The following is a 26,581-nucleotide window of genomic DNA, read 5'->3' as shown; positions in this document are numbered from 1 at the left end:
ACGCTTACAGTGATTCAGATTGGGCTGGTGATTTTGAACCAGACATTCCACTAGTGGAAATTGTTTCTTCCTTGGCTCTTCATGCATTTCTTGGCTAAGCAAGAAACAGACCACAGTGGCCACTTCGTCTTGTGAGGCAGAGTACAGAGCAGCCTACACTACTACTGTTGAGTGTGTTTGGCTGCGTCGTCTCATGACTGATATGGATATTTCAGTGGAGGAGCCTACACCTATCTATACTGATAGTCAGAGTGCCATTGTTGTGGCCAGGAATCCTGTGTTTCATGCTCGCATGAAACGCATTGAGATTCACTATCATTTTGTTCGGGAGAGACTCCAGGCAGGAGATATCAGTCTGATCTACTGTCCTACAGATCAGAATGTGGCAGACATCTTCACCAAGGCATTACCACGTTCGAAATTTGAAGCATTCCGCAGTGCTTTGAATTTGTTTCCTTTTGGTGGATGATGTACAGTGATCACATATCACTCCAGGGGGGTTTGTTGGGTTTTATGCTGTGTATGCACCCAGAGGAGTGCTAGTGATCATCAGTAGATTACTGGGGCACTTTTTACTTCAGTTAGTGGAGGTTTTTTCCCCCAGTTTAGCTCAGTTTCACTTATATGCAGTTTATAAGTGTTTTGGTCCACCCGGCACATTTATGGCCGGACATGTGAACACTTATCTTTAGGGTCACTATCATGTGGCCATTGTACTTCACTTTTCATCATTCAAGCATACTGAAGTCGTGTTCTTTCTGTGTATTGGTTTCCACGCCTGATTGTACCTTCTGTAAACCCTAACTCTAACACCCATTCCCTTCAGTAGTCTTGTGACAATCAACTTGCCCAGCAGGGCACGGTTGTGTATAGTTGGATCGATGAGGCCAAGCCCCCCTCTGCTACGTGGCTGAATGATTACTCTCCATGCCACCTTGGTCCTGGTTGGCCTCCCATCACTTTCGGCCCACAGGAAGTTCCGGATCAAACGCTATACGTGGCCAATACAAGCCCGAGAAAAGGCCCCAGCACGAGGTGATGTACCACATGGTGGCAAGCAGTACCTGGTTCGCCACCACCACTCTGCCTGCTAGGGATAGCCTTGCCGAGCTCCAGTATAAAAGCTTCTTCCGAATACTTAGAAGAAGCGGAGTGAGTTGTTACTCGGGAGAAATATCAATGCCAAGCGGGCAACCGAGGTATCGGACTAGAGTGCCCCTTGGGATCCACTGGAAAGTCTCAACTGGTCGCCAAATCGGGGTGGGTTTTGAGCCTACCGAAAAACCACACGACTTGTGCCACTTGATCTATGCTCCTGATGCACGGTATAAAATCTCTATCGCCTCCGCGAATCTCTGGAGATTCCCAGCATCTCAAGCAAGGTAGGCTGTTGTGTCGACTGCAAACTCTGAGTCCAGCAGCTCCTCTTGCGTTCGGAGGGGAAGGCGCAATCCCTAAAGTCCGGTCTATTGGGCGGAGAGAAAATTACTCGTGGCCTCGGCGACAAATAGAAAGAGGTACGGTGCCAGAGAACAACCCTGTCAAACCGAGCGGGAAAGGGGGAATCTGTCACCTCGGGCTCCCTGAATGAGAACCTGGCTGTGAGATGCTGAAGAAAGTCCATAATCTCCAAGTGCACAAAAGCTGGAGTCTTTGCAGCTGTAGCTGAGGAATCAACGCTTTTCTCGGTACTCCGCTGAGGACACTTCCTCTAGTAGTGACCCTTCTGGCCAAAATGGTTTCAAGTCCGCTCGGCCTTCAAAGTATCACGCTTTGAGTCGGGCTTCTTCTCAAAAGACTTCGCCGGTGAAGACTTCCCTTTGCCTTGTTGTTGTTGCGGCCTTTCGACCCCGCTGGCCAATCAGAGCCTCAGAACCTCTACCTTGTGGAGGGTTCGTAAACTGCTCCTCTTGATCCAAAACCATCGGCACAAGCTTCTCCCATGTGATGGTGCCGAGCCTCCCACTGGTGATCAAAGAAGAATAGAAAGCTGAATATTGGGGGGTAAAATGAGACAGCGAAGTGATGGCCATATGCTTTGAAGATATCTCCTTCCCAGCCTGAAGAACCTCTTGCTAAAGAGCCTGGAGTTTGTTGATATGCTCTGCATGTGCATCGTCAAAGACTTTGCAGGTTTCATCACACATCTGCACTTCCAAGGAAATCCTCCTCATGGGTGATACCCAGAAGCCAAGTGTTGCCAAATCCCTCGGGCCAGCATCATGTGTTTGATGTGATTGATCACTTGGGGTGTGCAATTAAGGAAGATGAAAGAACGCACATGGGCATTGACACGATCCCACAACTGTGCCGCCTGAGCCTCCCGCTCTTTCCTAGTAGAAGAAGGTAAAAGCTCACCCTCCTCCAACTCTGGCCGTGGATCGCCAACCACAATGAAATCAGCCAAATCATAAGACCCCAAGACAGATTCCATCATTACCTCCAGATGCCATAGTTGGTCCCGTCCAACTATCGATCCATCGAGAATGTCGGGAGGGTGGGGATCTTCACATGCTTCTCAGCCATCTCGAGCAAATATGCCATCTCAAGGGTTCACAAGGTCTTGTGAAGGGAGGGTTGGTGGGAAAAAAATGAAGAAGAGGTTGCAAACACTATCCAAGGTGGCTGTCTAGCAATGATGGCCGCCTTCTTCCTGCTTCTCCACGTCCCGAACAGCCTAGAAATTCTCCAATTAGCACCAAAAAACAACTGACCCTCAAGCTCTCACTATCTCCAAGCTTTAAGCCACTTGGGGCTCTAATACCATGTCAGAATGCATAGCGGAAATGAGACAAACAGTTGTGAGAGAGAAAACGCAGAAGTGTAAAGAGAGAGAAGCTGTATAAACTCTACTACATACACTGAAGATCCGGTACAAATGATACAAGAATGGTGTGAGGGGACGAGGTGCTATATATACTACTATGGGTAGCAGGTCGACTTGTATAGAACAGGCCGATAGCCCATAAACGAGGCCCATGACTGGGAAAATCCAGTCGGCCAGCTCTTGCATCATGTTGGCCAGCAAGACATCAGTCAGCCAAAGGAAAACAGTCCCCCCATGACTAGATAAAACAAGGAAAAAACATGGAAAATGAGGAAAAATGGAGAATACTCGTAACTGGGTGGGCACACCCACAACAGAGGCCCTCACTCCCTACTGAGTGATATGGTACAGACAGGAGATGTTTGCTAACAAAAACACATTGAATCTCGCTGGTGCATTGCAAGTTGCTGAGTGCTGTTGTGAAGGGCTGCTGAAACTTTCAGCGCAATTGGAGCAATGTTGCCATAATTTACAGGTCTCCGCCTGAGATAATTGTCGAGTTCTTGTGGCCTACGAAACTAGTGGACGAATTTGGCCCGAGCATTGGACTTTGCATTTTTCTATGTTCCTCCACACAAATCAAATACCCAAATGTGCAAAAGTATCCATTTGCGCATTAGTGCCTGGGGTCACGGCCCATTCTTGTGTTAGCACTTGTGCTTTACCGCGCTCCACAATGAAATCAAGAATGGACCTTTGACCTTGGGGTCCATTTGTGCATTAGTGCTTGGGGTCATGGCCCAATCTTGTGTTAGAACATGCACCTGCTCGCACATATGTGCATTACTGCGTTCCACAATGAAATCAGGAATGAACCTTTGACCTCAGGGTCCCCAACCCGATGAGCTAATTGATATGCAATGCTCTCAGCGGGTGCCAGCCACGCTGTTAAAATAAATCTTAATCTAACTTCGTAGGCAGCCTGTGATAGTAGCTTGTGCCAGTTGCACTATGTGCTGGCATGTTAGGTAGTAACATGTGAGACATAAATGACTGCGTCTAGCTGGTCATAGTGTGTGGACATTAGCTAGGGTTAGCAGTGTGTGGACACAGCACATGTAGTGTGTTGTAGCTTATGGATTATGGCTTTATGCATTGTGTGAGATGGGACATGGCTTCCCTCTATGGTTAGGGTTTGACTAATACATCAGGGTTTGCTCTTGTGTGTGTGTCTTCTCTCCCTCTACCTATTTTTCATCATGGTATCAGAGCCTGGTACTCTCTATTAGGGTTTATGAGTGAGTGAGAGAATGAATGGGAGGATTAGGGTTAGAGATTCATGTGGGAGACATACACAGAGAGAACAAGGGGGGGAGAGAGAGAGAGAGAGAGAGTTGTGGGGATAAGTCAACTCAAGCATTGAGTGTGTGACTCTGTTAGAAGTCATCTCCTGTCCAGTTTTATACACCAGGGCCTTTGTTGTGGGTGTGCCCGCCCTTATGAGGTGTTTTTCCATTTTTCCCCACCCTCCGTATTTTTCCCCTATTTTTTCCCATTTTTCTGAGGCTTGGGAGGGGTGCCAGGTGATGCCAGGAGCACTCTGTAGCTGGCCGACTGGATCTACATCAGTCGTGGGCTGTCAGAGTGCTGGCCGACTTGTTCTGACTAGGCGTAGGCATCTGTAGCTGGCCGACTGCTATTTTCAGCAGTCGTGGACATATTCCTCAGTCGTGGGCTTTCCTGATGCTGGCCGACTGCCCTCTAGGGGAGTATATATAGGTCCTCAGCCCCCATACCTCATTTGTATCATATCTCGGGATCTTCTTGTGTATATCAGAGCAGAGTTACACGCCTACATCTCTCTCTTTTTTGTGCTGTTTTTTCTGCCTGCGTTTTTGCTCGTGTGTTCCCAGATTTGGTCATCATCTCCGCTGCATATTCTGACATGGTATCAGAGCCCTAGGCTCTAGATAGGTCTTGGGATTTGTGTGAGCAAGAGGGGGCTGTTTTGTGGCTGATTGGTGGACTGTTTTGGGATGATCGGGAAGAGGAGAAGCAAGAGGAAGGCGGGCTGATTTGCTGGACAGCCACTTGCAGGTATTAGTTCTTCTTTGTTCCCACCCACCCACCCTTTTCAGAGTACATCCCCGCTATGGCAGATCTGTTTGAGATGGCCGAGAGACATGTGAAGATCCCGACACTCCCCACGTTTCCGGTGGACCGTCAGTTGGACGGGAGCAACTACGGCATATGGAAGGTGATGATGGAATCCGTTCTGGAGTCCTACGATCTCGCCGATTTCGTCGTTGTTGGTGTTCCACGGCCGGAAGTAGAGGAAGGGGAGTTACCGTCAACCCGAAAGGACCGGGAGGCCCAGACGCAGATGTGGGATCGTGTCAATGCCAGGGTCCGTTCGTTTATTTTCCTCAACTGCACACCACAGGTAATTAATCATGTAAAGCACATGACGCTGGCCAGAGGTATATGGCAGCATTTGGCCTCACTTTACAACAGGGTATCGCCCATGAAGAGGATTTCCTTGGAAGTACAGATGCGGGTTATGAGCCCTGCAAAGTCGTCGACGATGCGGGAGCATATTAACAAGCTGCAGGCTCTTCAGCAGGAGGTTCTTCAGGCTGGGAAGGAGATATCGTCAGAGGACATGGCCATCACGTTGCTGTCACATTTGCCCTCTTCGTACTCAGCATTTTACTCTTCTTTGATTACCAGTGGCAGGCTCAGCACCATCATTTGGGAGGAGCTTGTGCCCATGGTCCTGGACCAGGAGGAACGATTTACGAACCCTCCTCAGGGTGGAGGTTCGGAGGCCTTTACTGGCCAACGGTCGAAAGGCCGTAACTCGGGCAAAGGGAAGGCTTCATCGGAGAAGTCTTCTGAGAAGATGTCCGACGTTGACCGCGAGAAACTGAAGGCAGAGAGGACCTGTAATGATTGTGGCGAGAAAGGCCACTACTGGAGGCAGTGTCCCAAGCGGAAGACCGAGAAGGGTGAAGACTCCTCAGCAGCAATCATGAAGACTCCGGCTTTTGTGCACCTGGAGGTGGACACCGATGCTTCATTTTCTTCAGGCAGGGAGGAGATTGGAGGACTCTCCGCAACGGATACTCGGGAGTGGATTCTCGATAGTGGTGCTTCCAGGCACATGACTCCTTCCCGTTCCGGTTTACAGGATCTCTGCAGGTGTTTTGGTCAGATTCTTACTGGGGATACGTCCACTATCCCAGTTCACAGTGAGGGCAGGATGGAGATAGTTCCCGATGGCAGAGGGGGGAAGCATTCCTCCCAGGTGTTGTATGTTCCGGCACTTGGTTTTCATCTGTTGTCAGTGCATCAGGTTTGCAAGACTGGCGTACGGGTGGAGTTTGATGAGCATTTTGTTGCTCTCCGGGACAAAGCAACAGGCCAAGTGGTTTGGGAAGGTGGAGTGGAGAATGGAGTCTACAGGCTTTCAGCACTCTCTCTCCCGGGTCCTCAAGATTGTGATGAGTGGCAGTGTGGTAATAGCTGCTCAGGTGTGGATACGCTGCAGGTGCGGGCTTTCCGGGACCAGATGGTGGATAGCTTACCAGTAGATGGCAGCAGTTGGCAAGAACTTTCCAGTACTGAGGTTGGTAGTTCTTGTGTTCGTGAGTCAGAGGAAGCTGTACAGGTCACTTATGCTCTGATGTCTCGTAGTGTTCGGGACATAGAACCTCCTGTAGATGAGGATGTTCTTTCCACGGGGACCTTTCAGAAAGCCAGGAAGGTGACAGGTGATTACTTGCAGAAGGAGGTGGTTTCTCCAGGCTTTGTGGTTCCGGATTCAGAGGGGGTGGTTGACAGGTTTCATCAGGTTTCCAGGACTTGCTTGTGCACCGTAACAGGTGTTGATCCTTGTGAGCAGTGTGATGTCTCTGTGATTCAGAAGCTGTATGGTTCATGGATCTGGTTGATGGACACCGGATTGGACGGGAGCTTCCTGATGAGGCAGTTGAGCTCTTGGTTGCAGATGTCTCTTTGTGAGGCAGGATTGCGTTTCCTGTGTTTTCTGCGACATGCGAAGGATCATAGACTCTTGTACACAGGAGGGGGATTGTTGGATGGAGTCCGACTCCACGGTTGGAGTGACTCGGTTTGGGGTGGAGATCCGGACACGCGGAGATCTACTTATGCCCCAGGAGCAGTTTTACGGAGCAGGAGGAGGTTACATTGCAGGTTTGGGCTTCCACTGGCACTTTGTTCGTGAACAGATTGTTGCTGATGACATCTTGCTGGAGTTCTGTTCGACGGAGGACAGTACGGTGGACCTCTTCACGAAGTCGCTCTCAGGATTTGCTCAGGCGGCACCCCAGCTCCCAGTGGTTGGTTACACAGCCAGGAGCTGAGAGGGGGTGTTAGAAGTCATCTCCTGTCCAGTTTTATACACCAGGGCCTTTGTTGTGGGTGTGCCCACCCTTATGAGGTGTTTTCCCATTTTTCCCCACCCTCCGTATTTTTCCCCTATTTTTTCCCATTTTTCTGAGGCTTGGGAGGGGTGCCAGGTGATGCCAGGAGCACTCTGTAGCTGGCCGACTGGATCTACATCAGTCGTGGGCTGTCAGAGTGCTGGCCGACTTGTTCTGACTAGGCGTAAGCATCTGTAGCTGGCCGACTGCTATTTTCAGCAGTCGTGGACATATTCCTCAGTCGTGGGCTTTCCTGATGCTGGCCGACTGCCCTCTAGGGGAGTATATATAGGTCCTGAGCCCCCATACCTCATTTGTATCATATCTCGGGATCTTCTTGTGTATATCAGAGCAGAGTTACACGCCTACATCTCTCTCTTTTTTGTGCTGTTTTTTCTGCCTGCGTTTTTGCTCTTGTGTTCCCAGATTTGGTCATCATCTCCGCTGCATATTCTGACAGACTCCCCTATCACACATGTATATTGCACTAGTACACATAGTGCACTTAGTACATTAAAAGTACTAAGTGTACTATGTACTATAACTTATGGGCTTGTACACACTATAAGGGTGGGCATAAATGCCTTTACCCCAACAACCTCCCACTTAAAGGCAAAGTGCCCTTAAGTAAAGGAAAAAAAAATCAGCATGTACATGATAATATACAAGGCCATATCAAGGCTGAAACTGGCCTCATCCAATGCCCATCAAGTGTCTGCAATGAGCAAACCGCTCCGGAGGCAAACTCTTTGTCAACAGATCAGCCGGGTTGTCATCCGTATGAATCTTTACAAGCTGAATTTGCTTGTTCTCTATCACCTCTTTGATGAAGTGATACTTCACATCCACATGCTTCGTCTTTGCATGAAAGACAAGGTTCTTTGCCAACTGGATGGCACTCTGACTGTCACAATGCAACAATGGAATATCCCCTGTATAACCCAAATCAACCACTAACCGAGATAGCCATAATGCCTCCTTGCAAGCCTCTGTGGCTGCAATATACTCAGCCTCTGTAGTAGATAAGGCTGTGCACTTCTGCATCCTGGATATCCATGACACAGCACCTCCTGTGAATGTAAACACATAACCGGTAGTAGACTTCCGGTTATCTGGATGACCGGCATAATCCGAATCCGTGTAACCATGCACTAATGCATCCTGTTTGCCAAAGCATATGCACATATCCTGTGTGTCCTTCAGGTATCTCATGACACCTTTCACTGCTTTCCAATGCTTCTTGCCAGGGTTGGCCATGTATCTAGAAACCACTCCCACTGCAAATGCAATGTCCGGCCTAGTAGCAACCATGGCATACATGAGACTGCCACAAGCTGAAGCATACGGAATCTTGGCCATATCAGCCCTGCCACTATCTGACTGTGGGCTGTCCATAGCACTGAGTTTCACATATGGAGGCAAAGGAGTACTAGTCTTCTTCCCCCCGTCCATATTGAACCTCTGCAAAACTTTGCCAATGTATTCCTTCTGAGACAAATACAACACATGCTGATTTCTGTCCCGAAGTATCCACATACCCAAAATGTGATTTGCATCACCCAAATCCTTCATATTAAAGGTTTGATGCAGCCTCTGCTTCAAGGTATCCATCTCCTTACGAGATTTCCCGGCAATCAACATATCATCAACATACAAGATGAGGATCAATAGACTGCCATCCAAAGCTTTCTTGGTGTACAAGCAGTGATCTATGTCACTTCTCCTGAAATGCTGGGATTTCATGAATGTATCAAATTTATGATACCATTCCCTTGGTGCCTGTTTGAGCCCATAAAGACTCTTTTTCAGCTTGCATACAAGCTTCTCCTTTCCACTTACTGCATAACCCTCTGCCTGTTGCATATATATCTCCTCATGGAGATCACCGTGAAGAAAAGCAGTCTTCACATCCATCTGAATTGCCTACCATATATACAATGCTCACAAAACTGAAAACTTGAAAACTTTAGAGAAGGCAAGTAACCCAAACGAGACAATTGCTCCATTCCTTTGACACTCATGTGTCCCAACCGGCTATGCCACATAGAGATTTCCGGCAGCTCGGTTGCATTTACATTAGCATGGTGACAAACACCTGCATGCATGAAATAAAGAGTGTCCACCTTAGAGCCTCTGGCAACAACCAGTGAGCCCTTACTAATCTTCCACTTTCCACGACCAAATGTGGTAACATAATCAGCATCATCAAGCTGTCCAGTAGAAAGCAGGTTCTTCTTGATCTCAGGCACATGCCTGACATCATGGAGCATAAGCTGTGAGCCATCTGAAAACACAAGCCTCACATCACCTCTGCCAAGAATCTTGCATGCATGGTTATCACCCAAATAAACCACTCCTTCATTGCCAGCAGTATACCTGACAAACAAGTCTCTGCAACCTGTGACATGAAAGGAGGCACCTGAATCAATGATCCATGAGTGCATACCATGACCACCTGTAAGAAGTGAATGGGCATCAAGTGAAGACGTAAATAGGATCTCATCCTCACTGTCACCTGCATGTGACACATTGATTTCTTCAATCTTGACTCCACTTTTGCCCTTTGGCTTTACATCTTTGGCTTCATCTTTGTCTTTGTCTTTGCCTTTTCCCTTTTCTTTTTGATCATTTTTCCATTTGTAGCATTGCTTTTTGATGTGTCCCTTCGTGCCACAATAATGGCATTCCAAGTCCTTTTTAGAGCGGGACTTGCTCCTTCCCCGTTCTTGGCTTTTTCCCCTTTGCTGGGATCTCCCACGTGCATTCATTGCATTGGACTTTCCAACAGAGTTGTTTTTCCTGTTCATCTCTTCTTGAAGAAGAGCACCCTCAACATCTGCATATGACAGCATAGCATTCGAATTGCTAGTGGCTGTCCTGAATGTGTCCCAACTCTCTGGCAAAGTGCATAAGAGAAAAGTGGCTTTGAACTCATCGTCCATTGCCAACTTTTGATTTATAACTTGGTTGACAATACCATTAAACTCATTTAGATGGGCTGTCATAGACGCCCCTTCCTTCATCTGAAGACCTATGAGTTTCTTCAACCAATACACTTTGCTTGAGGCACTTTGCTGGGCATACAAGTCCTGCAATCTCTGCCACATTCCCCAAGCTGTCTTCTCTTCACGAATGCTGAAAAGTAAAGAGTCTGACACAGACAACATGATAGTAGATCTTGCCAGCTCATCCATATCTTCCCACTCTTCAGCAGTAAGAGAAGCGGGCTTTACACCCCTTTCTTTGATAGGCTTGTGCTGCTTCTTCTGGAGCAACACATTATAGCACTGGGTTTGCCAAATATCATAGTTATGTGAGCCTTCAAGCTTCTTGATGTGAAGCAATGAAGAGCTCTCACCTGTGGTTGCCATAGCAATATGCAACCTGTCAATGCCTGACTCCCTGCAAAATGTGCAAACACTGCACCAAAAGGCACACAAAGTGCTCACAGTTGTTCTCCCAAGCTTTATCTCCCACTGCGGAAGCACAAATGCAACTTTACTCCCACTTTATGTGATGAAATCACCAAAATCTGGTTGCTGCAGATTTAGGACAGCACCTTAAATGTGCTCTGTTGCCCTTCCAAAGTACTGTACAGCAGTACTAAGTGCTCACCAATGATGTACCAAACTTGTACCGACAAGTACAGCAACTGAAAATGAACCTTTTCCCCACTCAAATCAATGTGCAGCCATGCCAAAACATGTACAAAGCTGTACCAAATCTGTACCAACAGGTACAGTAGCAATAAATGCTCTCCTAGCTGTCCAAATGAGTGAAAATCAGACTTTTACAGTCCCGAACACTGCATACAACAGTCTTGAACAGAAATTGGGCAAAAGCCCCTTGACTGCAAGCTGATTTCTGAGGATTTAAGGCATAAAAGTCTTGCCTGCTGCTTTGCCAAGCTTAACAAGCATAAAATCTTGAAAAGCCCCTTGATTTAAGATCAATTTCTGATCATACATGGTACATTAGCGCACATGAAGGCATCCAGAGTCTTCACGATGCTTCCCCCTGGCCACATATACATCCAATACATGAAAGCCCCTTGATTTACAGGCACATTGAGTGCTCGTAAGGCATCAACACATTGCCCAAAGCATCAAATGCGATTGCCTGCATGCAAATCAATCCAATCGGCACAAAAGCCCCTTGATTTGCACTGCAATTTGCTGCAATTTTGCCCGAATGTGCGATTTCTCACATCATACAGCATGTATGACTCCTTAATTGCACAATTACATCAAAAGCCCCAAATTTCGACATCCAATTTCTTGCAAATTGATCCTGATTGTGACCAATGTCACCCAATTTTGCCAATTTTGCTCAAAAATTGAGCAATTCGGCACCTGTACCTGCTCAATTGATTGAATTGATAAGAAATTCCCAAAATTGAAGGCAAATACCTCTAAATTTTTGAATTTCTCTGAGATTTGCAGGCTGAATTTCTTTGTGTTGATGCTGTTTTGCAGATAGGGGGGGGGGGGCACTTCTTGTTGATGTTGATGCTGTTGCTCCTGCTTGTTGCTGTGGATTCGATTCTGTCCACAGGAGGCTTCGCTCCCAGCCAGGACCATACGAGAGCTGTGAGCTATGGCGTTTGAGAAGCAATAAGGGCAATGGCTTCTGCACAATTGATGCGGAGACCTTTAGCAAGGCGTTTTTGTGCAAGGAAGCATGCCTGATGCAAGAAAAGCTTCTCGCTTTCCCTGGGCAGAAGCTTCATGGTTGTCCTTTACCCTCTTGTTGTTGGAGGCTCTGTGCAGTAGAAGGGCAACAAGCGCAGCACGCCGCCAACCTTATCGCTGGTAGCGGGGTAGCGCCAGGTATGCGTGTTGTTCTGGTTCGCAGCCAGTTAAGTGTCCGCCTGTTTCGCCTAGCGCCAAGGGAGTCAGTTGAATGCGCTGGCCTAGTATTCGATGGACGCCCGCTATGCCATCCACCATGTGCACCACGCCTCTGTAGTCTTCGCTTCACGAGCTCTTCTTGTCTGTCCTCGTTGCCGATAGTGAACAAGGGCCAGCGCTGCCTTCGCCTAGTGGCCAGGCGCCTGTTGCAAGCTGCTCACGCTGTCACGACTTGCTGCGAGCGTTGATGCCCTGCACTATCTCTTCAGTGCTGTGCGCTGCTTAGCGCTCTCTGTCCTTACAAGAAGCTCCAATCTCAAGCATTGCTACGCTTCACTGCCAGCTCGACTGTGTGCTCCAGTTGAAGGCTCTGATACCAGTTGAATGGGAGGATTAGGGTTAGAGATTCATGTGGGAGACATACACAGAGAGAACAAGAGAGAGAGAGAGAGAGAGAGAGAGAGAGAGAGAGAGAGAGTTGTGGGGATAAGTCAACTCAAGCATTGAGTGTGTGACTCCCCTATCACACATGTATATTGCACTAGTACACGTAGTGCACTTAGTACATTAAAAGTACTAAGTGTACTATGTACTATAACTTATGGGCTTGAACACACTATAAGGGTGGGCATAATGCCTTTACCCCAACAGAGAAGAGGGAGAAGAAGCTGTGAAGAAAAGCTGTGGTTACAAATAAGAAGCAACATACATAATAAATATTTCTCACCAACATATGGAGAAACATTGTACATGCAACCAATGCTATCGCATAATTTCCTTCTAGTCCATTTCTTAATACTTGTGGTCCAAAACCACTTGCATGGAAAGTCACTTTAAAGCAAGTCTTTTGCATCATTGTGAAACTCATTGCATGTGAACCACTCTACAAAGGTAGTTTTTTGTTACTTTCTCTATCTATTACACTCCTTAAATCATCATCATTTCAAAACATGACATTATCATATAGGGGAAGATGAAGTTGTAATCTTTAGACATCAGGCTTTTCATCATACATATCATATTCATAACTTCACCAGCATGCTTCTAATGCCAACACATAACATGCATGTACCAAGTGCATTTTGGTTGTTTTGGCTAAGGGTAGGTTGCTCAAGCCAAGGGGACAAGCCTAGCATTTTAAGAGATGGTCAAGGGCTGCTTTTCCTGTGAATGACAGTTCTGGAGAGCAGGCCTGCTGTTAGGAAAATACAGAAAGATAGATTACATGCTGACATCAAGTGTGTGCACTGGACAGAGTGTAGATGACAAAGAAAAAGGGCTTCTATGAACCCTTTTTGAAAGGAGAGGCTTCAAATACTTCGTATGGAATAGACACATTTAAAACGTGTTAAGTTTAGATCATATGATTTGTATCAATCCTTCATTGCACACATGATTTAAACTAGGGAAAGCGCAGTCCTAACTTTAGCTAGCCTCATGTCTTCAAAGGTAAACTCACATGTAGTTTTTTCAATTTTCAACTGATTTAAAAAGCGGCCGTAGAGAAATTCATAATACAACAAAAACTAAAGAACTTCACACGTGGTCAGCTTTTAAGTGCACTTGCAGTGAATATTACATTATACAATGTTTGATGTAGATTGGCAACCTTCTTCACTTCATTATAGTGTTATTTAAAAGCATGTGTGCTGATATGTGTAGAGGAACAGGCTTATTTACTCCGGGAGGAGTGCTTTGGACTTTGATAGGAACCAATGTGGCAGTGTATACCATGTGGCAGCATCTAAATTACAGATTCATGGAGAAACATTTCATGGTAATTGTGTATGTTTTGTGTGCGTGCATGTGTGTGTGTGTGTGTGTGTGTGAGAGAGAGAGAGAGAGAGAGAGAGAGAGAGAGAGAGAGAGAGAGAGAACCCAGAGGGCGCTTTTGCTCGCCTTCGTCTTTGTTCACCTGCAACCTGCTTGCCTGAGTCTCTGCGATCTGCTCGTCTGTTCAATGTGCGACTTGCTTGTCTCCTCATTTAAGACTTGCGACCTGCTCTCTGCATCTTCCGTCTTGTTTCTCGCAACCTGTTTGTTTGCTTCCTGTGCTTTGTGTCTGTTTCTTGTATCCCGTTGATTTCTGCCTTGTGTTTCTCCTCCTTGTACATCACCTTCTCAGTGTGTGTGTGTGTGTGTGTGTGTGAGAGAGAGAGAGAGAGAGAGAGAGAGAGAGAGAGAGAGAGGCTGGGATTTGAGGCGTGCTTTCTGAAGTCTTTGCAGACTGCTGAATTAGGGTTTGCAGGTGCTGAATTAGGGTTTGAGAGAACGGGTTTTCTTTGCTTTTGTACATGGATTTGGATGACCCGGCTGCTGCTGTTGGTGGCATGGCTGCCAATAGCCTTAACATGGATCTTATTGAGGAGATGATCGGGATGTGGGTTATGCTTCAGATGCCTCGGAGCAACAAAAATGTCAAAGGCTTGATGTTGATGCAAGCTACACTCCGGTGAATGTTGGAGAGAATGCAGAGGAAAGTTCTCAGGTACCTTCTCCGGAGTTTGCACGTTTGCTCTGCAGATCACCGGTGAGCTTCTGCAAGAATATGTGAAGGCAAATAGTGTGCAAATGGCTGCAGTAGATAATGGTGGTGTGGCTGATGTATGCATGGAGACTTCTTTGTTGCTACAACAGCTAGCAGATTTTCATAAGGCCTAGGGCAAAGTGCCCAACACACATAAGTGTGTTCACACTGGGAAAAAACCTGTGTCCAGTCACAGGGAAAAAGTGCTCGTGAGTAAGCTGAGTTCACACCTGAACTAGCCGGGAGTGGACATGACCAACAAACCCCCCTCAAGTGAATGGTGTGAACGGGTAGCAGCAAGGTGATAAAGCTGTGAATGCTGCCCTGCACTATGCTCCACAGTAAGAGTGAACTGCAGTGCCAATTGAAAAAGCAAGCACTATATGACGGGAAAAAGGAGAATCCCCAATGTCATAGTGCTAATGCTAGAGCACAGTAGTACATAAATGCATCACCAGAAACATGGAAAAGATCATGTGGACATCAACTGCATCAAATCAAGAGGCATCGCATAATACCCCCCTGAAGGCAAGTACCAAATGCCAAGCTGAACTGCATGTAATCCACATCAATGCTCTGTAACTGCACCAGTGATAAGCATAAGAAGAGGTAGCAGATATACGCATGTGTAAAGGCAATAGGATTCAGAAGTCATGCGTGTGAGACATGCAGTGTAAGCTGCAGAAGTGATACTCATCAATGGAGGATCTGATGAGGAAAAAATCAGCAATGGTAGGACTGATAAAAGTAAAAATTCAGCAATGGGGAAAGCTGAAAATGGGGACAATGTCAACATTGTAGAAACAATCCCGCTGCAAGGGAAAACAGCATAAAAGGCATCTCCAGTAGACATCACATAAGAGAAAGCATCTAGCATAGACCAGCATAAGGGTCAACAAGCATAAGTGACCATGAGGCATCACCAACTGCATGTGGGCAAGTAGAATCCCCCCCTGAAATGCATCTGCCAGACAATGCATACCATGGAGTACAGACTATAAAGCATAGTCATCAAAAGCAATGGCATCAGAAGACATCTCTGCCAGGCAATGAAGATGTAAGTGTCAAGGTTGACACATGTGTAGCCAAATTGGCCTGATCTGCACCTGTGGAAGAAGATGCCACCTTCTTCTTTTTTTCACTCTCGATACGCTTCCTGCATTCCTCTATGGTGTGCCCTGTTTTCCTGCAATAGTTACAGTGCTTTTTCTTTTCAGGCTTGTCCTCTGTCTTGGGAGGATTCGATGGGCTAGGTTTAGGCCCAGATCTAATCCCACGAAAAGGAGCAGCCATTGCTGACTCAACAGACATCATGTTGTTCCTGTTGGAACGAGATTGCTCTTCACTGAGCAAGAGAGTGACAAGGTTGTCAAAAGCGACCGCATTAGGTGCATTGCCAGCCAACAGCCGCAAAGTGGTGCCAAATGTCTGGCAAGTTGCGCAAAAGTGTCTGAACAAGATAGCTATCTGTCAAAGCCTCATCAATGTTAATGAGCTGCTCTCGTAGGTCCTTCACATGCGTAAGGTACTGATCGATAGAGTCATCTTCAAGCATGCGGTCAGTCTCAAGCTTGCCCCGAAGGTAAGCTACACGAGCCTCATTGCGACCTGAATACAATGCCACCAAGGTATCCCAAGCACCCTTTGCAGTGGTGCAAGATCGAATGTGCAGAATGATATGCCTACGGCACGAGAGAGCAATCAATGCATGGGCTTGAGCATCCCTAGCATCCCAAGTACGCTGCTGCTAAGTAGGAGGAAGACGAGGAGGTGGACTTGCGGGAGTATGAGCGGGAATCACTTCACCTTCCGCTGGAGCAGGTGCAAGAGGACGCTCCTCAGTGCCATCCACATACAACCATACATTTTTGGCAACCAAAACATGACGCATCATATAAGCCCACATAGGGTAGCTGTCCCCATTGAGCTTGTCCTCTTGAGATAGCATTCCAAAGAGGTCATTATTACTATTGGCCATGATAGGACAGCATATCTGTCACAAGTCACCACGAGTATACAATGTTCACCACTAGGAGAAATACACATGTATGTCCCAAAATTGCAAGTGTATTGCACGATGATGCAAATCTGTCAAAGTGTCCACAATGGCATACATATACTGCAGCAAACCACAAATGTATACATGTGCCGTGAAAAACTCAATCAGCTGACACCTGTAAGAGCTGCAAGTGCTCAAATCCTGGTAGATCAAATGTAAATTGGTCGAATGCTTCAAAAATGGGCTCAATGTAGAAAAGCCCTAATTATCTCATTACCTCTATTCACAACACATCCATCCATCCATTCATTCACATCTATCTGATTCTCATCACATCTTATTACATCTATTCATAGAATTTAAACATAGAATTTAAGAGAATTCTAATTTTGATATAAAGATTCTTTACGCATCTATCTATGCATAAAAATCAACTTCAGTGGGAATAACACTTTTATAAAAATCCTTTTATGCATCTATTTATGCATAAAAATCAACTTTAGTGAGAATAACACTTTTGAAATAAAAATAAATCCTTTATGCATCTTTCTATGCATAAAATCAATTTTAAAAATTAGGGAAAATGTCCCAATGCCAACCAAATGTGCCTGTAATACCCAAAAATTGGGGGAAATGTCCCAATGCCAACCAAATGTGCGTGTAATACCCAAAAATTTGGGGGAAATGCTCCAATGTCACCCAAATGTGCCTGCAATACCCAAATGTGCCTGCAAATAGTGACAATTTCTGCAAAATTTTCAAATTTCTAGTGCAATTATGCACCAAATTTGTTGAAATCAATGTCAATGTGTGCCAATGTTGCAATTGCAAGCTCAATGGTGAAAAGCCCCAAATTTCAACAGGCAATTTGTGCAATTTCAGGTCAAAAATTTGCAATTTTGAGCTCAATGTTGAAAAGTCCCAAAAATTATGCTGTGTATTTAGCAATTTCTGAGTATTTGGAAAAAAATTTGCAAAAATACCCCAAATTGTGAGCAGCTACAATCGTGCAGGCAGATCTGAGACAGGGGCATGCAGATCTGACAGATCTGAGGCAAGAGCGTGCATATCTGAAGCGGCAATACAGGGTGGCGGCAGTGCAGGTACAAGTCGGCGGCAGCTCTGAAGTGCACACAGGGCGGCGCAGATCTAAGCGGCGGCGGCAGCACACAGAGGGCGTACGGTCCGCAGCAGCGGGCAGTTGAGGACGGCAGGGCGGCTACAGGGTGGTGGCGGCAAGGCGGATGCAAAGGACAGTAGGGAAAGCCCTAACCCTAATGCAACAAAACCCTAATGCAGGATGTGTGCAATAGGCTGAAGCTCAAGCTCTGAAGGGCAGCAGAGGGCAAACCCTAACCCTAACCAGGCTCTGATACCAATGTTGGGTAGGAGGGAAGCTAGCCTGCACACACTTTTTTTTTTTTGGTAATATCCAGTGCAATATATTTATATGCTCATAAATTTACATGATGGGAGGTCTCCGAAATGGAGAGTATCCCAAAGATCAGAAACATAAAAAGAAAAGCTCTATGCAAGAAGCATCCATATCACCCTCATGGCAGGCATCATATAAGGATTGCTGCAATGAGGCTCGGAAAGATTCATATGACTTGTGAATCTGCCGACCCAAGTATGCTAAATTATGCTCCTCTAGATTGTCCAAAGAGCCCAATATCTCACCCAAGAGAGAAATAGTGAGTATTGAGACAAAGACCTCATAAATCTGCCAAAGAGCCAGAAATGTTTCCCAAATCTGTGACTCGGGAAACGGATTCGAAGATAATCTGAAATTCTCCTTAGGAGGATCCTAGAACACGGGCAGTGCCAAAGCAAATGAAGAACAGTCTCTGAAGGAGCCTGACATCTTAAACATGTGGATGGTGCAATGCGACGTTTAGCAAGTGTGACCCCCACTGACAATGTGCCTGTCATACATCTCCAAAGAAAAAGTCTTTGTTTCAATGGCATTTTACACTTCCATAACATCTCGAGATTCTTCCGCCACCATGAGAGGGGCTTCCTTATATGCCACAGAGAATTAGCATGTTGTTGAATCCATGGAGCAGGTTGAAGAAGCCTGTAAGCTTTGATGGAGGTTAAGGCAGGAAGAGGAACAGGATGAGTGCATGTAGCAGAGGGTTGCAATTGCCAATCCGTAAGCCTGTCTGTGTCAGCCACAGGAGGAACAGGTAGAAAAGGATGTAATAAATCAGCAATTTTCTTCCATATAGACCTATGATGCATTCCCAATGCATACAAAGCAGTGGCATGAGGAAAAGATAAGACATAGCCTTGATCATCTACCACATCATGTATGTATCTAATTCCCAATTTCATGAGATTGTATGCCCGAACAGGTTCCTGTAAAGCGAGTGGAATGTCAAAGATGGCACTTCAATGAATACTTTCTTTCCTCATTGAGTTTGTCCCCGAGCAATTATCAGGAGCCCATTTGACCTTAGAAAGTACTTGTTTCCAGTCAAGTATCAGAGCAGTAGAGAAAGGACAGCCAGGTATCTTCCCTACAAATCTCCCAATGACAACCTCCCAATGATCAGTAATCCAATGACCATAAGCACAAGTCCTCATGTTGACACACATGGATGCTAGCATACAAGTCCATGGCTGTTGTTGGCGGAAAAAAGTATGCAGCATAGTCGCCTTCCTTGCAAGTACATGATATCTTATATTGAGGACATTAAGTCCACCATGCATCCTAGGAGAGCACACCATTTCCATCTTCATCAGTCTCAACGCTTTCACAGCAGTTTTTGTCCTCCATAACATCTCCATAGCTTGAGACATAAAGACTGAAATATCCCTGGAGGACCAATGGAGCAAAGGCAAATAGAACTGGACATAGGACATTACAATGGACTGTACTATTCTGAGCCTGACGTGAAGAGGCCAAGTAGAAATCTTCCAGTATTCCAGTTTATGTTGAAGTCTTTGGAAGATCCATTTTAGCTGCTGCTTCCTGGTGATATGCCATCCTATGGGATATCCCAAATGCCTGACTACATCTTTGGAATGCACCACCTGACCCGGCCAAAGAATAGAATGCCAGTCACATTGTTTCAGGGGAAGTAATTTAGATTTGTCAAAATTGACATGCAATCCTGTTGCCAAGCCATACAATGAAAGAGTGGTCATAAGCATTTGAACTTCCCGGGAAGAATTCTGTGGCATAAAGAAGGGATCATCAGCATATGCTTGTACCAGAAAAGATGCAGCCCCAGGGATTTTAAGTCATCCAGCTAGGACAATATAGAATATGCAATCTCCCTCATGGTCTTGGTCTGGCATTGCTAATACGTTCAGTGGTACATCTGTTTTGGAAAAAGCACCCAGCCATCTATGGTGATACTCATCATGGAACTTACGGGTAAGTCACTCATGGGGATAGGTGCATCAATTTGCTCAATCAATCTGTAATTCCCCTTGAGGTAGGTGGAGGCATCCTTTTGATCCGTGGGAAGACTTCAAAGAGTCTTCCAATGCTTGACTGTTGGTGCACATCTCTCTAATAAGATCATTCCATGTAATGGGCTGTCTGTATGCCTCATCGTCTGATATCGGGAGCCTCTGTCTCAAGAAGGGTCTCATCCTGCTCCGAGCTCTGGAAATAACTGACACGAGGGGAGAGGAAGGTTCTCTACAATTTGTAATATGCAGTGTAAGTCTTGTATTGGAAGATCCTGTCACACAAATGCTCACACCGTCTTTTGTATCCTGAGTTTCGTGAGTTTAGCATTCCACTTCAATACTTCAAACTTTAAAGAGATATGAGAACTGTACACTAGATTGGGTCCCAAATTACCCACTGAAGGGCCCCCTATCCCGATGACGAGATAGTATTTGCTTTATTACTTTAGAGAGAATGACTGTGGACTGTAGATAAGCCAAACGCAAGATCTCGGAGGATCGGAAGCCTGGCTGAACTGTACACGGCTGTAGAAACACCTCAATGAACTGATCTCTAGCCTATGCACTCTTCCCAAGGGCATGAGGAACGGTTGCACACCTGAGGCTAAGAAAAGAAGGCGGTGGACTGTTCTAAGCTATGTTAGAATGCTGTAAATGCTTATGAATGATAGAATACCTTTACTAGATGACTGGTGTATGCCTGGATGATGCACTGAATGCTGGATACTGATGTAGACTGATGAATCAAGGCTGAAACTGCTGGGAATCTGCAAACGCAGGCCTGTAGGGCTGAATATTGGTGTAGGACTGATGCTGGACTGAAACGCAGGGCTGGGCTGCTGTAGAACTGTAAACGCAGGGCTGTAGAGGACTGAACACAGGCCGGCTGGGTTATATGCAGAAAATGTAGATGTGTTTGCTTTTTTGGGCCTGTGGATGTGCTGTATGGCTGCGCCTATGGCTGTAGGGACTGCTGAACTGTTGCATTGGAGAACCAGGGCTGGCTGAAGCAAAACTCAAGTACTCCAAGCGCCTATGGCTGTAGGGACTGTTGAACTGCTGCATTGGAGAACCAGGGCTGGCTGAAGCAAAACTCAAGTACTCCAAGCGCTAGATGAGACTGAAGGCAAGGGTACTCCTAGGGCTGAGGAGGAAAGCTCTTAGCACACTGAAGACTGAATGAGAAACTAAGCCCTATGCAAGCCTTTTGATACTAGATAGGGGTTGGTCAAGTTGGCTGGTCATAATTTAATAAACTTTATGTTTATAAATGACAATAAATGCTTAAATAAATACCATAAAGTATGGAAAAAATACCAGATAAATCCTAGTAAATTCCCTAAGGCTTTTGGGATGTTCTAAATGATGCACAGGCATATGAATGCATATTATGCAGGATGCAGAGTGCTTTCTGATGCAAACCCTAAGGCTTCTACTGACTCTACATGCATGAATGATTCTCTCCAAGTGGGTTAAGGGACTTGACTGATTGACTGACCCGCTAAGGCTGAGGAATGACCTACGTAGCTCGTGCCTGACTTATCCTGGACTAAGGATGTACAATGGGGTCACGATGTACAACAAATATCATCCTACTTGGTTCTAATAATGTACAAATGTTGCACTGCTGATGATGGGCCAGTTTGTCACCTTGCGCGATTAGGCTTTTCTGTGTGGTTGTTGCCTCACCCTCCTGCTTAGCATCAAGTACCACGGATGGCATGGAATGCATAGAAGGTAAGATCTGAACCGCATTGGTGGTAGCAGGGGGGTTTGGAGTGGGGGATACTGCGGCAACTGTGGCAGAAGGCTCTTTGGAGGCTTGCTCCGCTTGCCTTTTTGGACAATCCTTCTTACCATGCCCAATGGTATGACAGAAAAAACATCGGTTTTTTGATTGATAGTCTTTGCTCCTCTGGAGGAAGATAGCCTCCAGTGATGCTTGCTTGAGCTTTTTCCTCAGGGGTCTTCTTAGGCTTGGATTCCTTACCCCTTGAACTAGAGCTAGGACTGTTGTCTGTCTTAGTGCCTTTAGAAGACGAATTACCCTTCCCAAGTTGGGGTTTGGTACTGGATTGAGATGACTGCTTGGGCTTGCCTCCGTTCATCTTCATTTCTTCATTCTGAGCGAGAGTCAAAGCCCGGTCATATGTACTTGGTTCAAAGTTACAAACTGTGAACCGAATGTTAGAGTCCAATCCACGAATGAATTGCTCCATCTTGGCCTGCGCAGATAGCCCTAACTGCTGTGCTAAAGTGATAATCTTTCCGGAAAACTGAAGCACTGGGGATCTGTTCTGTCCGAGTCCATAGAACTCATCTTTCAGACCGGTCATGTACTGGGACGGGAGGAATCTGGTCTTCAGGTTATGGACAAAGATGTCCCAGTCAAAGGCTGTGACACCTGTGGCCTGGTCTGTATGAATACTAGACCAATGCTGCCACCAAGTGACTACCTCACACAAGTGAGATGGGGAGCCGCTAAGTGGACTTTATCTTGTGGGTCTGTGATCCTAGCTAATGGAAAATGAGCATTAAACTGATGAATAAATTGATTAACTGATGAATGGTCACACTTACCATCATACTTACTGAAGTTTGGTTGACTGCGAATGACGGTGGTTGATGCTGCTATGGACTGCGGACTGGTGACACCTATGGCTGGGGATACTGAGGAGAGCTGCTGATACCTCAAGTGTATGGCCTCCTTTTTCCGTTGGTGCTCGAGTAACATACGTTCTCAATCAAGCTCACGTTGGTGTTCCCGAGCGGCGAGTTCAGCCCGACGCCGGTCTTCGTTGATCCTGCGTTGGGCTTCCTCATAGTCCCATCTTTCTGCTTTTTCTTCTTTCCTTCGGGCCTCATCCTCTCTCCTTTGTTATTCCATCTGAAAGAAGAGGGAGATGTAGTCGGGTGTTGCTGGAGGCGGAGGAGGACGTGCTGCTGCTGCCTCCAAGAGTTGGAGACGCTCCGTGAGCAGCTGGTTCTGAGCTCTAAGAAGAGCTATGGTGTGTGCTCTAGACGGAAGAACATGGTCTCCTTCGGGGGAGACGTCTTTCGGTTGATGAGTACTCCCTTCTGTAGACATGATGCTGAAGTCGGTGGTCATGCTGGAACGCAATCTAACCATCCAAGGATGCCCCCACGCTAGGATACGGTGTGTGTTGACAATGTGAATCTGATACCAATGTAATATACAGCGGAAGTCTTGTATTGGAAGATCCTGTCACACAAATGCTCACACCGTCTTTTGTATCCTGAGTTTCGTGACTTTAGCAATCTACTTTAATACTTCAAACTTTAAAGAGATATGAGAGAGAGATATGAGAACTTGTCATGGCCCTGTGAAAATGGAGCAGGACAAGTGTGGGCATGGTGGTTGCAGGGTCAGAATATTTTATGATTCACATGGGGGGTGCCCGGACAGTGTTTAAAGATGTGTGGACAACCCTAGGTGTGAAGGGGGAACATTAAAACATTAACTTTTAATGTTTATAAAAGTTGCCCCTAGGCCTTAGTGGCCCTAGGGAACTTATTAAGTTGGGCCCTAGGGATTAACTTGGGAAGGAGGTTTTCTCTCTCTACACTCTCTCTCCTCTCTTTTTGGGGGAGTCGTGTAGCAAAAGGAGAGGCTTCCTTCATGCGCATGTATCCAAGCGTGGAAAAGCACAGGAAGGGGAGGCGACTGCTGAAGAGAAGTGTGCTGCTGTTTTTCTGAGGCAAACCAGCCGTACAGCACTGTACGGCCAGTGCTGGACTCTCTCTCTCTCTCTCTCTCTTTCTCCTCTGCTGCTGGCGGCGCACAGGACAGCTACTGTTGGGCTGCGCAGAAGGCCTGTGCAGGCTGCACAGTTGGTTTTTCAGCAAGTACACCCCTGTACGACTGCCGTACAGTGTACGGGCAGTCAGGTACAGAAGGTACAGCTGCTGCAGAAGTGTTTACAGGTGCTGGACAGACCTGTGCATGCTGATTCAGGCTGGTACAGAAGTGGACAGCAGGCTGTTTTTGCAAGTACAACGCCTGGCACGCATCCCGAGGCGGTACAATCAAGTACAGTGCTGATTTTCAGATCTGTACTTTCAAGGACAGCATAGGAGTGAGCATCAGGAGGAAGATACAGGCAAGTGCAAGCACACGTGTGAAGCAGGATTGTGGGTTCAAGTGCCTGCAGGCACAGATTGGTGCTGTTGCTTCCTCCAGAGTTGTTTCACGAGCTGAACTTGGTAAGCCTTGACTCTGTTCATCCATCTCTCTTTCTATTGCTTGATGTCTGCTACAGGTATGTGTTATCTGGCTCCTTGTGAGAGGAGGAGTATAGCAGATTGACAAGGGATTAAGACAGGGATTGAACAGCACATGTATGTTGAGCTGAGAAGATGTATCATGCTTATGAGTTATGCCAGATGTATGCCCATGGCTGGCCTGCTTTGTGATCTTGGCTGATCAGAGGGAGACACAGTGTGTTGCTTGAGGACACAGATCTGTGTGCATAGATCCTCTGTGCTGAGAAGGATTTGTGGGCAGTCAGATTGGACTACAGGTGTAAACTCTTGGCTGGTTTTTGTATTGTACTCAGCCATACATATTATTTTAATGGAATAAAGAAATACCGCAAGGGGCGCCAAGCTTTGGGGCCAACAGGTGTCGTTGTGTATTCAGATTTGGGCACTCTAGCTCCAATCTGTGTTTGGTTTTTCATCTAGACTACAAGTGGACGGGTTTTAGCTCTTACCGCACTCTGGTTTTCTATCAGAGGCCGGTTTCAAGGTTCCGTTGCCGGGACCAATCATCAACTTTCTGAAGGGGGTGAGCTCGTGGTTGTTTTGGAGAAAGCCATCGCTGAAAATTCAGCAATCATTCAGCAATCATGTCTGATACAGAGGAAGAGTACTTCTATCACGAAGAAGAAGAGCAAGAGTCTTCTCCTGAAAGAGATGTATCTGAGGATATTTTTGCAGGAGAACAGGCTGCAGATGTTGAGCCTTATGAGGATGTAACACAGCCAGAAGATGTGCATGGTAAAGAGGATGATGATGCTCGGTTCAAAGATCGCTTGGCTGGTGTTATGGATACTTTTATGCAGCTCACACAGAGTGAGAGATTTGCTGAATTTATGAGATCTCGCACAGAGCCCCGCACAGAGCCCCAGAAAAAGAAGAAGAAGGTTCGATCGAAGAATCTTTCTCATGGTCATAGTGGTACCACTCCACAGGATCCATCACCTGCCCAGTTTCCGAACATGCAGCATGCTTTTGGTGCTAACCCACAGAGTTCCTTCTATGGACAGCCACCTATTCCTCAGCAGAACATGCATCCAGGGTACTTTGGTGGTGGCTCGGTGTTTCAATCCATGACTGGGGGTTATCCTCAGGGAGGCATGGGTATGTATGGGCCTTTTGGAGCCAATTTTCAGCCTGGCATGCAAGGGAATATGTATGGTGGTATGCAGTCCGGTATGCAAGGAAATGTGTTTGGAAGCATGCAACCTGGGATGCAAGGCAATATGTTTGGTGGCATGCAGCCAGGTATGCAGCATGGAATGTATGGAAACATGGCTGGGATGTATGGTATGCCTGGTGTTGGAATGGGAAATGTTGACCCAATGATGGGTATGAATGTTGGGGGCAGCAATCTTACGAAACCACTTCCATATGATAATCTAACGCCTATGGGCAAGGCGAAGGATTACAAGGAAGGGGGAGCTGCAGTGAAGTTTGACACTTTCAGTGGAGCCAAGGATAAATTGAAGGCACTTACCTTTTTACAGCAGTTTGATGCTGCTTTTTCTGGTGGGAATTACACAGAGTCCTCGAAGGTGAGGAAAGCTGCCACTTTTCTCAAGGGCAATGCTTTGCAGTGGTGGTCTACTCTTCTTTTGCAGGGCATAGCACCCACCACATGGGTTCAATTCAAACAGGTTTTCTCTTCTGTATGGCTCACATCTACATTTGAGGTGGATGTTATGACCGCATGGCACAAGCTGGATGCTTCAAAGTGTGATAGTTTGGAGGATTATAACAAGAAGTTTTGGGAAGCTCTACTCCCAGTGACTTCTTATCGTGCCGTGCCATTATCTGAGCAGGTAGAGAAGTATTGTTGTGGGCTGCCCAAGGAGGTACGAGATTACTGTATAAAGACAAGAGTAACGAACATGTCACAGATGATTGAAAATGCTATGACAGCTAATGCGTTACTCACAGGTGGTTCATCTGGGTTTAAAGGCAGTAAGAAATTGGGCAAGAAAGCTGAAAAATTTGGGCATGCTTCTCGTGATACTAAAGGGTCTTCAGAGACAAAGTATAAGAAGTTGCCAATGCCCAAAAGGACTTCTGAGGAAAGACAGGCTTTGAGAGATGCTCAAAAGTGTTTTTACTGTACTGAAGAGGGGCATATGTCATTCAATTGTCCCAAAAGAACGTCCAAGAAGGACCCTGACAATAAAGGAGAGCCCAAGCCAAAGAAACCAAAGCCTTCTGCAGGCTTAGTTCCTGATCTTGTGGGGGAGCAGCTAAGTGGTGAAGCTACAGAGTTGTGCAGGGCATGGGGCAAAGTGAGAGATCAGAATG

The 26,581-nt window shown here is 46.3% G+C and overlaps 1 protein-coding gene across 1 annotated transcript in view; it reads left to right on the top strand.

Annotated features, from left to right (window-relative positions):
• Window positions 1-26,581, top strand: part of LOC147640108 (RHOMBOID-like protein 12, mitochondrial) — a 75,865-nt gene that overhangs the window by 9,032 nt on the left and 40,252 nt on the right. Inside the window, exon 2 of the mRNA XM_086777157.1 lies at window positions 13,725-13,839. Coding sequence (XP_086633283.1) covers window positions 13,725-13,839 — 115 coding nt within the window. The remainder of the gene's footprint in view (window positions 1-13,724; window positions 13,840-26,581) is intronic.

The sequence above is a fragment of the Cibotium barometz genome, chromosome 3 (genome assembly GCF_041138505.1).
Source record: "Cibotium barometz isolate CiBa-2024 chromosome 3, ASM4113850v1, whole genome shotgun sequence".
Lineage (NCBI taxonomy): Eukaryota > Viridiplantae > Streptophyta > Polypodiopsida > Cyatheales > Cibotiaceae > Cibotium > Cibotium barometz.
This window is presented reverse-complemented; position numbering and strand designations above follow the sequence as displayed.